The 12742-nt window shown below is 43.2% G+C and overlaps 1 protein-coding gene across 1 annotated transcript; it reads right to left on the reverse strand.

The window, feature by feature from the left end:
• Positions 1-227: 227 nt before the first annotated feature.
• On the reverse strand, positions 228-12460 carry gbp2 (guanylate binding protein 2, interferon-inducible). The gene is given in 11 exon segments (NM_001078799.1): positions 228-458; positions 1317-1510; positions 1714-1816; positions 2091-2303; positions 3996-4279; positions 5489-5731; positions 6828-7021; positions 7132-7241; positions 8063-8190; positions 11900-12100; positions 12429-12460. Coding segments are annotated over 10 exon segments (1776 nt in total). The 5' UTR covers positions 12093-12100; positions 12429-12460; the 3' UTR covers positions 228-344.
• Between the last annotated feature and the right edge of the window lie 282 nt (positions 12461-12742).

Here is a 12742-nt window from a genome sequence, read left to right on the forward strand (position 1 = left end):
AGGCAATGGGAGGCCCTTCCATAATTTGGAGCTTTCTGGATAATGGGTTTCCAGATAACGGATCTCATACCTGTAGAATGTTTTGCTCCCTCAGCCTATCATCAAGTGTTCATCAAGCACAACCAGCTGTTCCTTCAATCATTTGGGACCTCACAATGGGATTTACTTTATTTCATATCTCAGGAGTTAAAAAAATATTTTTTAAATGATTCACTAAACATCTATTGCAGTTTTGTAGGTTTTTATTGCAATGACACTACACCTGTAACATATTTCCCAGCTGCAAAAGCTTTAGCCCCTACTGAGCATGCTCCCAACCTTATCTATCACAGAGCAAATTTTTCCTAAAGCAAAATGCAGGGTCCTGTATCCCTGTTCATCCGATTTAGATCTGCAATCTCTCTCTGTAAATCATTTACTTTGCTTTGAAATCCAGCAGTCAGCATGGCATTTTGTTCCTGAAAACAGACATGATGATAAGAACAAGATACACATTATTATTACTAAAAGTAAAGATTTGGAAAAGTCACATATAAGATTGAGATATCATTTAACTTATTTATAGGAAGAAATTAGTTATGATCGGATCCATTGCAATTAGATATTTTTAACAGACATTTTTAATAAAAAGTCTGAGGGGCACATTTATGGACATTTGTCAAAATAATGCAACAGTTACCAAACTCTGGCATAGTGTTTTCATCCATATAGCCCAATTCATGTGAATCAGGTTTTTCTTTTTTATGACCAAAAAATAAAAAGCTCGGCAGGTTTTAAGAAAGGTAGGAACTAAAGGCTATCAGGAAATGTAGCCAAAAGACCCAGCCTGGGGGCCCATAGCTAGCCTTAGTTATACTTTAAAGGCATTTTGGCACCATGGAAGCAGATAATTAGGAATAGCACTTTATGTTGGGCACCTGTCATAGCTACTAATCCCTATTTATGCTGGGGAAATAAAAGCTGAGCAGGCAGTAATCTTTCCAACCCTTCCAACACTTTCTCTTTGAATATATATTAAGCACCTAGAGCTACTAATGCCTATTTTTGTATTTTTACATTGTATCTATGCCTCTTACTTTGCCCTCATGTCTCCCTGCTCCTGTATACCATTTTGACCAAGCCTGCCTCATCCCCAGGGAATAAAGGATATTCAGTTATAGTACCAGTTTCAGGTGGTACCAGATAGTTCTGATAAACTGATAGTTGCTTAGGTAGGGCAAACTAAGTACAGTGACTTAGAGAAGGATAAGAAACAGTAAATGGAACATTGTTCTAAGCACACCAAACAGACCAAACTATAAATAGGTTCACTGTACCTGCAGTTTCTGGGCTATCACTCGCCCATTCTCTGCTATTAACTTCTGCCTATCAGCTTCCATCTTCTCTATTAGCATCTTCTCGTGCTGCTCAAAGCTCTTCTTCTGATTTTCCATGCTTTCTTGTAGGTATTTCTCTTTCTCTTCAAGAATCTGTCTTTGCCTTTCTGCTTCTGCAGTCTCAGCCTGACTCTCTAGAGGGAAAATAAACCATTATAAATGTCAATTTAAAGAGAAACCGCATCACCCTCACTTCTCTCATTAAGTTGCTTTTATTGTCTGTTGCCCTCTCTCAATCTACAAATACAGCAGTGTATCCTTACAGTAAACCTTGCATGGCAAGAAAAGATACATATTATTTAACTGACTCTGGATATTCCCACTCCATTCTATGCACCTGCAATCTCCTTTTCCTTTGCTGTCAGGCTTTCATCTGCTTGGAGAATGGCAGCTTCAGTGGCCTTCTTGTTACTGATAAATTCCTGTAGTACTTCAAGGCTCTATTTCCACGGAAAAAAATTAAATTTAAATAGTTATTATTTGAATTTATTTATGGAATAACTTGTTGTTTCTACAAGTGCGAGTAAGCAAGGAATAAGGAAAACATAAAAAATTCCCTTCTATTTAAGTTCTTCAGATACAGGTGGAGTAGAGTTGCATTTGGCACGTGTAAAATACTGTTACTTTCAACAGGAAAAAAATGTGACTGCAGGTGTTAGATGAATAAGGCTGTTCCATCTATGTGCTTTATTGTCATAATCATATAGTTGGTACCTTTAGGCCTTTGTGTGGGGTTGTGTTATACTCTTCCATTATTGTCATCTTCTCTTTCAAAAACAGCTTGTGCCCTCCAGGTTTGGAAAACTCTCCCTGGGATATTCTTTGTTCCAGAGATTCACTTAATTTCTGGATGATGGTTTGACAACGCTCTGTAGATTCCCTCTCATTGCGTTCTGAAAATTCCTTCATTTTGTTATCTAATAGATTCTGTTGAAAAAAATAACTAATATTTGATGTCAGCAGGGATTGTGTTAGTGTGTGAACTAAAAAAAATAACACATGTTGCGCTGCTATAGAAAGGCCACAACTCTTTAGTGTCACCCCTAAAGACATTTATATATATATATATATATATATTCATTTATATGTGCACTTGGGTTCATTTGCAGAGGTTGAACTTGATGGACTTTGGTCTATTTTCAGCCCAACTTAACCACGTTACAAGATAACTTCATATCAGGAGTCTGTGTCGGTTGGCCCACATAAAGAGATGCTCAGTGGCACCTGATTGACATACCGTATTTTTCGCCGTATCAGACGCACTTTTTCTTCCCCAAAACTGGGGGGGGAAAGTTGGTGCGTCTTATACGGCTCTCTGCGTCTTCCTCTATGTGCCGCGGCTCTCTGCTACATCCTCGCTTTTATAAGGTTGCGCCCGTGCACAACGCACAGGGCGCAACCTTATAAAAGCACAGAAGCAGCTGGGAGCCGCGGCACAGAGAGGAAGACATCACGGGAGCTGGAGGCCGCTGGGGGGAGGTTAGGGGGGAAATGGAAGGTGCTTGGGGGCCCTGGGGGAAGCTGAAGAATGCTGGGGGTGCCGTGGGGGAGCTGGAGGATGCTTGGAGGCCCTGGGGGACGCTGAAGGATACTTGGGGGGGGCCCTGGGGGAAGCTGAAGGATACTTGGGGGGGCCCTGGGGGAAGCTGAAGGATACTTGGGGGGGGCCTGGGGGAAGCTGAAGGATACTTGGGGGGGCCCTGGGGGAAGCTGAATGATAATTGGGGGGGGCCTGGGGGAAGCTGAAGGATACTTGGGGGGGCCCTGGGGGAAGCTGAAGGATACTTGGGGGGGCCTGGGGGAAGCTGAAGGATACTTGGGGGGGCCCTGGGGGAAGCTGAAGGATACTTGGGGGGCCTGGGGGAAGCTGAAGGATACTTGGGGGGGCCCTGGGGGAAGCTGAAGGATACTTGGGGGGGCCAGGGGGAAGCTGAAGGATACTTGGGGGGGCGCTGGGGGAAGCTGAAGGATACTTGGGGGGGCCTGGGGGAAGCTGAAGGATACTTGGGGGGGGCCTGGGGGAAGCTGAAGGATACTTGGGGGGGCCCTGGGGAAAGCTGAAGGATACTTGGGGGGGCCTGGGGGAAGCTGAAGGATACTTGGGGGGGCCCTGGGGGAAGCTGAAGGATACTTGGGGGGGCCCTGGGGGAAGCTGAAGGATACTTGGGGGGGCCCTGGGGGAAGCTGAAGGATACTTGGGGAGGCCTGGGGGAAGCTGAAGGATACTTGGGGGGCCCTGGGGGAAGCCTCATTATGTGCGAGCCCAGAGACAATTAACTTTATACAGTTTTTAATACAGTATTTGGTTCAGAATCTTTTTTTTCTAGATTTTCCTCCTTTAAAATTGGGTGCGTCTTATATTCTGGAGCGCCTTATAGGGCGAAAAATACGGTATGTTATACTCATTATGGACTGCATATTATCTTGTTTAAATTTTTAGGCATCATTTTTTGATCCTTAATATAACAAAGTTTATGTCTTAAAGCATTAACGCCCTGATAGTAGGTTGTTCCATTACACTGGAGGTCTCTGCTCCTCTCTCTCCAGTAACTCTTTGTGGTGGTGCAGTTCTATAGCAGTCTGTCTTACTGTAACTTTAGATTTATTGTAATAACTGACCTTGAATTCTTTTTGGAAATCCTGATTCTCATCGTTGAAGGAACGTTTCAGAAAGACCTCCAGAGCCTCCTTCTCACTCCCCTGGTGGAGGTACAGGAACTCTTGCAGTGTCTCTGTTGGGAACCTGGGCAGGTGTTCATTCATGCAAGTCTCATACTTGGCCAAGGCATCCTGCACAGCCCCAGTGTTCTCTATTACTGACAGTGCAAGGATAGCGTTCTCCATACATGGGACTGATCCACTCATAATTGTCTCTATGTATAGGCTAGTAAGATGTGCCAGCACTAGGAGTAAAAGGAAAGAAAAAAGAAAAAAACATCTATTGTCTCTTAAACAATCCAGACAAAGAAACAAAAAATGTAAGTTTAGTGAACATCCTTTATCTGGAATAAAGGTTCTGAAAGAGTTGCATGTCATGGCAAATAAATGGAAAAATAAAGGATTTTATTTAATTAATGATGTGAAGTCATTTCTTTCACATGAATAATATCATTATTTACTCAAAGGTTTAATAAATATTACGTCTAGTATTGTGTAACTTCCTCTGGCACAAATGAATAGCTCAAAGAATGTTTCTGCATTTTTAGATTAGATTGGAATATATTTTTATATATATATATATGTAATTCTGATTAATAAAAATCAAAATTGTAGGTGTAACTAATAGAAGAGATGAGTGAGGCCCAGGTCATTGTGTTGCACTGTGATGGGTTCTCTATATTGTCACTGAGATAAGGGGCAGTTTATTGTCTCTATTATACAGGCTTGTGACTGAGACGGCAACTGTGGGCAGAAGACGCTATAAATCCAAGTGAGCTGGGGCAGCAAAAAGTACTAGCCAATTTATAATGTCAATAATTTAATAATTCACGTAATAGTGACTGTCTCTTTAAAGGGTGAGGAGACAACATTCTGCAAGAATTGTTTGCTTTATCAGAATCAAATGTATATACCAAAACCTTATCTAGATCTGTAATATTGAAATTGAAATATTGAATTTCCACCTTCCAATCTTACAGAACACCCCCCCCCCCCCATTAAATAAGGTGCCCATTTAACGGTGAATTGATAAATAAGCCCAGAATAATTTTAGGCTGTGCTTTGTATCAGTTACGGAAACATATAGCAGCAGTGAAGCCCCCTAATCAGTGATGAATAATATATGCTGGTTTAAAGAAAAGTCACACAACTAGGGATGGACTGAATTCATGATTCGGCTAAGGTCTAGTTCCAAGTCAAAGTGCCAGATAAGAACTTAAGTTTTTTTTAGGGAGCAGCCAGACAGGGCTGTGATTGGTTGGCTTGTATGCATGTGTAATAGTGGTGAATAGGCAGTGACTAGGGTTAGCTAGCAGAGGAAAGTAGATATTGTGAGTTGATTCCTATGGGCTGGTACAAGAGCTCAAAACACAGAGCCCAAATTTCTAACCATATTCTTTTTTTAGGCTTTACTGTCCCTTTTAACAATCTCAGCTAATTGTGACGTTACTTACTTCTGCCAGTGACTAAGAGGCCACCGGGAAGAGTTTTGGCTATCCCGTCTCTGTGTATATAACCACAGAACTTCTGAGCTTGTTCCACAAATGTTTCTTCCAGGTTTTGCTCTTGTAGCTCTTCCAGGCGATGAAGGTTTCTACTAGACGTAGGTTGGTCAAACACAAAACATTTGTGTGAGTGAAAGTAGTGGAGGATGCACTCCCTTGGCAGGTTGAAATCTTGAGTCTTCCTATCAGTACCTAGTAAATGTAAAGTCACATGTTTGTTTCTAGAAGTATTGGTATAAACAGAGAATGCTTACTTGGAACATACCAGTATGAATTAGTTGCAGCCACACAGCCACGTGCACAGAAAATAGGTGCCTTTGATTTACATGGGCTTCTTTTTTAGTATTGTTCTGTATGTTGCATGTCTGATTCTCTCTCTCCTCTGCCTTATTATCCCATTGGCATCCAGGGGTTACACAAGGAAAATGTCAGGATGGGAATCCCGTAGGATTTAGGCTACACCTACTTTAGAAGGACTGATTTACAAATGAAGTGTAAGTTACAAAGACACACAGAGCACTCTTTTTACCCACAATGCTGCATATTTGCCAGATTTACAATGTGAGCTGTATTGTTAAATCAACATGCAGTGCAGCATTTTCAGCGCTGATTTCCAGCACACTAGTGTGTTTGCAATTAGTAAGTGATTTATTAGGTTCAACTCAGCTGGTGCACTCAGGGAGCCCTGGTAAGGAAAGTATTAATTCTACAGCTTCCTAATATTAAGGCTAATGCCACACGAGACGTAGGGTGGATATTTTTTCGGCAAGCGGAAAAGCGCTTTCTGAAAATTCCGCCCTATGCCTCCTACATGTGCCTGCACCCGAATGAATGAGATACGCTCTGGTGCAGGCACATGTAGCCGATATACGCATGATATACACTTTGCATTATATCGCGTTTTCATTCATATATTGGCTACATGTGCCTGCCCCCAAGCGTATTCCATTCATTCGGGTGCAGGCACATGTAGGAGGCGTAGGGCGGAATTTTCAGAAAGCGCTTTTCCGCTTGCCGAAAATATGTCTGTGGTATGTGCCTACTAACTACCCTAGTTCTACCACAAGCAAATAGACTAGAACCCTCCAGTGGTAAAGTGGGATAACAGGGTCTCAGCATTTTAAAACCTGAGACAACATGACTTCATAGGGCAAAATCTTTAGATTCAAACCCATAGGAAAAATTTAAAAGATATATGCCCTTTATGCATTTAGTAGATAGACGAGATGAGTTAACTGTTTCTCTTCTGAGTTCAAATTCTACAGTATGTTTGGTGATTCATTAATACCTTTCTTGAGTCTGAGGGAATTCATTAGATAATCATCTTCTGTGACTTTCTTCCCATCCAGCTCTAATATCAGGCTGAAATCTCGAACACACCATGTGAATGATGGGAATATCCGTTTGAATTCACCAGATTCATCTTTTCCTTCTTTGGGGTTTGATTTTATCTTTATTAGATTTGTCAGTTCTGTCACGTAGCTGAGACATGTTAAGGGAAAACTTAAAGAAGAGCCAACATTTATGACTGGGTTAATGGCAAATGAAACATCATGGTAATTAAACGAAAGGGGCATAAATATAAAGGATACTGTAGCTGCTCCATTGATTGATGATCGATGGTTCCCATACTGTTATACACTAAGTTGCTGCTTAACAGAACTGCCAGAGAGAAGATCCAGCCGTCATTTTTGCTGTCTCCCTGAAAGAGGTGAAATACATCATTAAATCAGTGTTAGACCCAAGCTTCCTACTCTTCCACTAGTGATATTAAAGGTGTTGTAAATGCTGCCCACTGTGCCCCCTATAGATTTTTCTAAAAAATGTAATGAGAATGCTGATTAAAAGCACGGTGTCAGCCATCTTGCTGTTATCTTACATACAGATATTATTGTGCCTTTTTTTCCCTTCATTATATGGCACAGGAATCAGACATGGGGATAAAGGGACAGACTTGTTCAGTGCTGGGAAACTGTGCTTATTGCTCCCAACTCCAATTGGAGGATTGTTTTGCATATTACCACAGTAATTGGCTCAGGAGCGTTAGGTAAAGGTTTTATTAAAAAATACAAAATATTGTAAAACCCACATTATATTACATGGCAACCCAATCCATATATTCTGATTATTAATTAGTCTTGCTGCGCCTACTTCTATGGCAGATGTTCCCTGACTTCAGGGTCAGACTGGGCTGGCGGGACACTGGGGGAAATCCCGGTGGGCCCCCGCATCAGAGATTAAGTTGCAGGGGGGGGGGGCAGGGTTGTGCATGCCGGTGGTTCAAAGTGGACAAAGCTATGACATTTTAGGGTGGATGTGATGATGTCAGGGGTGAGACCATGATGTCAAGGGTTGGGTTAATTCATCCCTCTGACACAACTAGATAAATTTCTGCCAGGTTTTCAGAATGTTTATTTTTTCCATAGTAAAATGCCATATGAGTGTTATCGGTATACTTTATATAAAGCTTCAACTAGATAGAGGAAATCCCCTAACAGGCAAATAGGCTGAACGTTAGCTCACCTTTTCCACGTCCCCCAGTCCCTCTGTGTCCAACAGCACCAGGGTGTGTGAGGGTTGGCAAGGGTGAGGAACGCACCACATCCAGATCCCTTTAGTCTTTGATTGAATGGTGGATCCCAGAGCGAAACCTAAAGGGGAAGACAAGACAATATTTTATTAGGTAAAACTGTAGGAGAAGTCAAATCCTCAGAATAAAGAAACACATAATGTGATGGCATTAGTGCTGGTGTTTCTACATCCTTCAAATTTCCATCACAGGGGGCACAGGAATGTATGGGGGGTATTCTCTCCTGAGTCAGGGGGGCAGGTGGCATTCATTAGTATAACCTGGTGATGTCACTGAGTGACAAGCAGAACTCTGTAACAGAAGCCCAATCCCTCCCTATGTGTCTCTTCTCCCAGTGTGACTTCTGCCCTCTCCCCCTCTGCTCCCAGCATGCTTTAGTCTATGGCCCTGGTCACACAGAGTATTGGCTCGGCTTCTCTCAACCCCAGTCCTGCCTTTTACTCCCACACTACTTCCTGTTACAGGTAGCGCTGAATTATTTCCTGTCAGGTGATCTATGAGGAAGCACACCAGGGTTGCCAGATTTATGTTTCCAAAACCAGCCAAAGTCAGTTCCAAAATCAGCCCAAAACTAGCCGAAAGCCACTTCGAAAGTAGCCCAAAATAGCCTAATATGTGCAATGACAAAAGAATTATAAAAAATTAAAGCATATATGGTTTTTTAAAGTGTATAATCACTACCCATGCCCGGCGCCCCCTCTCCAGTTACTGGGATGGCTGGTGTTTCCCTGCCCTCTTTGCCCAGTCCATGTAGGTTATTGTAGTTTTGCTGCTTTAGGTTGAGTTCTTGAACAAGCAGAATATCCAAGGCTATTGTGATACTAATATCTACAGTTAGTATTAATGGTTGTATATACAGTTTATGTATGTGAGTGTATAGATAGGTCAATATGGGTTTATGGGTGCTGGGTTTACTTGGAAGTTGAACTTGATGGACTTTTTTCAACCCTATGTAACTACGTAACTAGGTTGAGCCTGAAACAGCAAAGAGGAATAGAAAAGGGAGCTTCTGTCTATACTGTCCAATTGCATGCTGGGTATTGTAGTTTTATATTAATCTTAGCCATAGGGTAGTTATTAGATACAAGCTACATTACCCAGCATGCACTGGGACAGGCATGTCACGTACACTAAGGGAAAAAACTTTAGCTAGTTTCCAAACTACAAACCCGCCAAGGCTCCAAAAACTAGCCCAAATACGTACCTTGGCTGGTTTGTACTTTGAAAACCTTCCTGGGCTTTAAATTAGTAGCCCAATTTGACGGAAAAAACTTCAACGTGGCAACCCTGGAGCACACAGACCATCACAAAATGGTGGATCAAGGGAAACGATGTAAAAGGGCAATATTTACTGACCAGTTTGGTAAGATTCTTTAATAGGCCAATTAATATGATATAATTCAGGGGTGGGCAGACCTTTCTCATTGGCAATCGACCAATGACTGGGGAATGCGGAAGTGCGGTATAAATGTGCACGTACACATTCACGCAGCTTCATCGTGGTCCACCAGAAATCCACAGGGGATCGACTGGTGGACCGCGATCAATGTATTGGCCACCCCTGATATAAACTAATTGTTGGTTAAGTATTCATTCTGAAGTAATGGTTTTCCTTTAAAGTTGGCCAGTTCACTGACAGATGCAAGGCCATCTAGTTATAATAATACATCAGGAGGTGCCCGCTAGATCTTTCTAGGAAGATTGAAGGGAGTTGATGCAGCAGGAAGGCCACACCATACTATCCATAGGCTGCTGCTTTAATGGAGACTGTTATACACAGTAGAAGGTGTGTAAATAAATGTGCTGAGAATGAGAAAACAGCTGATATTGGGACAAGTAAAACTTTACACTTTGCAGCTCCTCTAGCGACAGTTTAATTGGCTGGAAAACATAGAGGGGTGGGACTTGGGCTTCTGCTTGTCAGTTATGACTATTTCCTGTGGGAGAATGAAAGGACACGCCCAGCTCTCATTTCAGCCTGGACACAGAGCAGAAAGATTATCTTTATAATGGCATTTTTAGGAGGGAAAATGATTTATGCCAAAAGAGGAATATAACTGTAGGAAATTAATGTAAAATAAAAGGAATTTATTTATTTTTTTTAGTTTGGAACAAATTACCATAAAGCAGCCAAAAACTGATAATTGTGCCGCCCCTTCCATGAAGTTTTGGTTCAAGTCTCCTCACAGTTTTCTATACAGCTTCATCATACAGAGTCTAATCCCCGGCTGATAAGAGCCATGCCATGTGGGGGAGGGGATGCCCGGCTCTAATCCCCAGCTGATAAGAGCCATGCCATGTGGGGGAGGGGATGCCCGGCTCTAATCCCCAGCTGATAAGAGCCATGCCATGTGGGGGAGGGGATGCCCGGCTCTAATCCCCGGCTGATAAGAGCCATGCCATGTGGGGGAGGGGATGCCTGGCTCTAATCCCCGGCTGATAAGAGGCATGCCATGTGGGGGAGGGGATGCCCGGCTCTAATCCCCGGCTGATAAGAGCCATGCCATGTGGGGGAGGGGATGCCTGGCTCTAATCCCCGGCTGATAAGAGCCATGCCATGTGGGGGAGGGGATGCCCAGCTCTAATCCCCGGCTGATAAGAGCCATGCCATGTGGGGGAGGTGATGCCCGGCTCTAATCCCCGGCTGATAGGAGCCATGCCATGTGTGGGAGGGGATGCCCGGCTCTAATCCCCAGCTGATAAGAGCCATGCCATGTGGGGGAGGGGATGCCCGGCTCTAATCCCCGGCTGATAAGAGCCATGCCATGTGGAGGAGGGGATGCCCGGCTCTAATCCCCGGCTGATAGAAGCCATGCCATGTGTGGGAGGGGATGCCCGGCTCTAATCCCCAGCTGATAAGAGCCATGCCATGTGGGGGAGGGGATGCCCGGCTCTAATCCCCGGCTGATAAGAGCCATGCCATGTGGGGGAGGGGATGCCCAGCTCTAATCCCCGGCTGATAAGAGCCATGCCATGTGGGGGAGGGGATGCCCAGCTCTAATCCCCGGCTGATAAGAGCCATGCCATGTGGGGGAGGGGATGCCCATGTGGGGGTGACTTATCAGGACCCATCAGGACCCATCATAGGGATGTGGAGGTCACACCATAACCCAAACTCACACACAATTATTGTCCCAGAACCCATACCATTTATACTAGAGGTACCAAAACGTGAGTATATGTTTCATTTACTATGGCCTGTCATACGAGTCCAAACATGACTGGCTTTGGGCACTGTGTCTGTCAGTAGGAATATCTGGGCAGGGGCAGGTCACACAGTAGTGATGTTTAGTCTGTACGGGACCGGTGGGATCATTTAGAATTAATGAATTTAATTTCATCTTTCTATTATGTTCCCACAAGGAGTTATGGACATTTTATCATTGGTCCAGTCCACACAGTCAGGAGGTCATAAAACTCACACTGTGTCCTGCTAATGGCCCCGCCCCTTGCATTCCTGAGGGGGGGGGAGTGTCAAGTTACCTTAACCCATTTGCAAACTGGGATAAATAGTCAGCTCTTCTGACTACACTTGGATTTACTTTGGAGGACCAATTTCGATTGGAGGTTTATCCCATGGTTTCCTCTTGCCTCCAGGACTAGAAGGACTTTGCTTGGTACAGTACAGACTTCTACATTGTTCACAATGAACACTAATAGAGAATGCTGGGATCCGTGGTCTGTTACCAGCCACACTGTGCCCCTGTACATGCAGCCCTGCTGGCCAAGGTGCAGGAATAGGGAACAGAGACAAGTACAAATATACTTACCAGTTTTGCTTCCTGCCAGTTTGTTCATCAGATAAGATTTCCCTGTCCGGTATTTCCCAACAATCGCCACAACCACCACCGGATCAGTGATCTGAGACAGAATCTGTTCTGCTTCTGTATTAATCACAAACTCATTGCTGTTCCTGTTCTCTATCAGGCAGATCGGATACTTCATATGGATTTGGGCGCTCATCTTTATATCTGAGGGATATTTGTAAAAAATGACATTTACGATTTGTCTTTGGTTTAAATTGAGCTAAAATACATTGGGTAGAAATGCCTTACAAAAATGAAGACCTCAGGCCTGACTCTATCCATATCCCTTGTTTAGCATTAACAGCTGCTATTAAACAGGCTGGATATGAGAATATTTGACAGTGGATACTGGCATTGTTTTTTAAATAACATTACAATATCGTCATGCCTTCACAATACAATCTATTACTCAACATAATATAAGAATCTTCTTCTCTAAGTTAAAATTATTTAGACTCAGGGATGCTTAACTGTTCCACACGGGAATACTTACGATATATATCCCCAGGCTTGCTCTGTTCCTCTGCTCTCTCTGTATGCTGTGTGTGCAAGTCTGTAAATCCTTATCATTTTATATTATTCACGTGCTTCAAATGAAAGTGAAACAGAATTTTGCAAGACAGAAACAGAGGGAGGGGGAAGCAGAGATACTGTACAAAGTTACATGTAACAAAGGACAAACAGCTGATCTAAAGAGAATGCCAGAAGGCTAATTTACAGACACAAGCACAAGTTAAAGGGGCCGGTTTGAACAAAATTTAACAACACTTCAGCACTATTCAGGAATGTATTTGTGCTCAGCGCCAG

The sequence above is a fragment of the Xenopus tropicalis genome, chromosome 7 (genome assembly GCF_000004195.4).
Source record: "Xenopus tropicalis strain Nigerian chromosome 7, UCB_Xtro_10.0, whole genome shotgun sequence".
NCBI lineage: Eukaryota > Metazoa > Chordata > Amphibia > Anura > Pipidae > Xenopus > Xenopus tropicalis.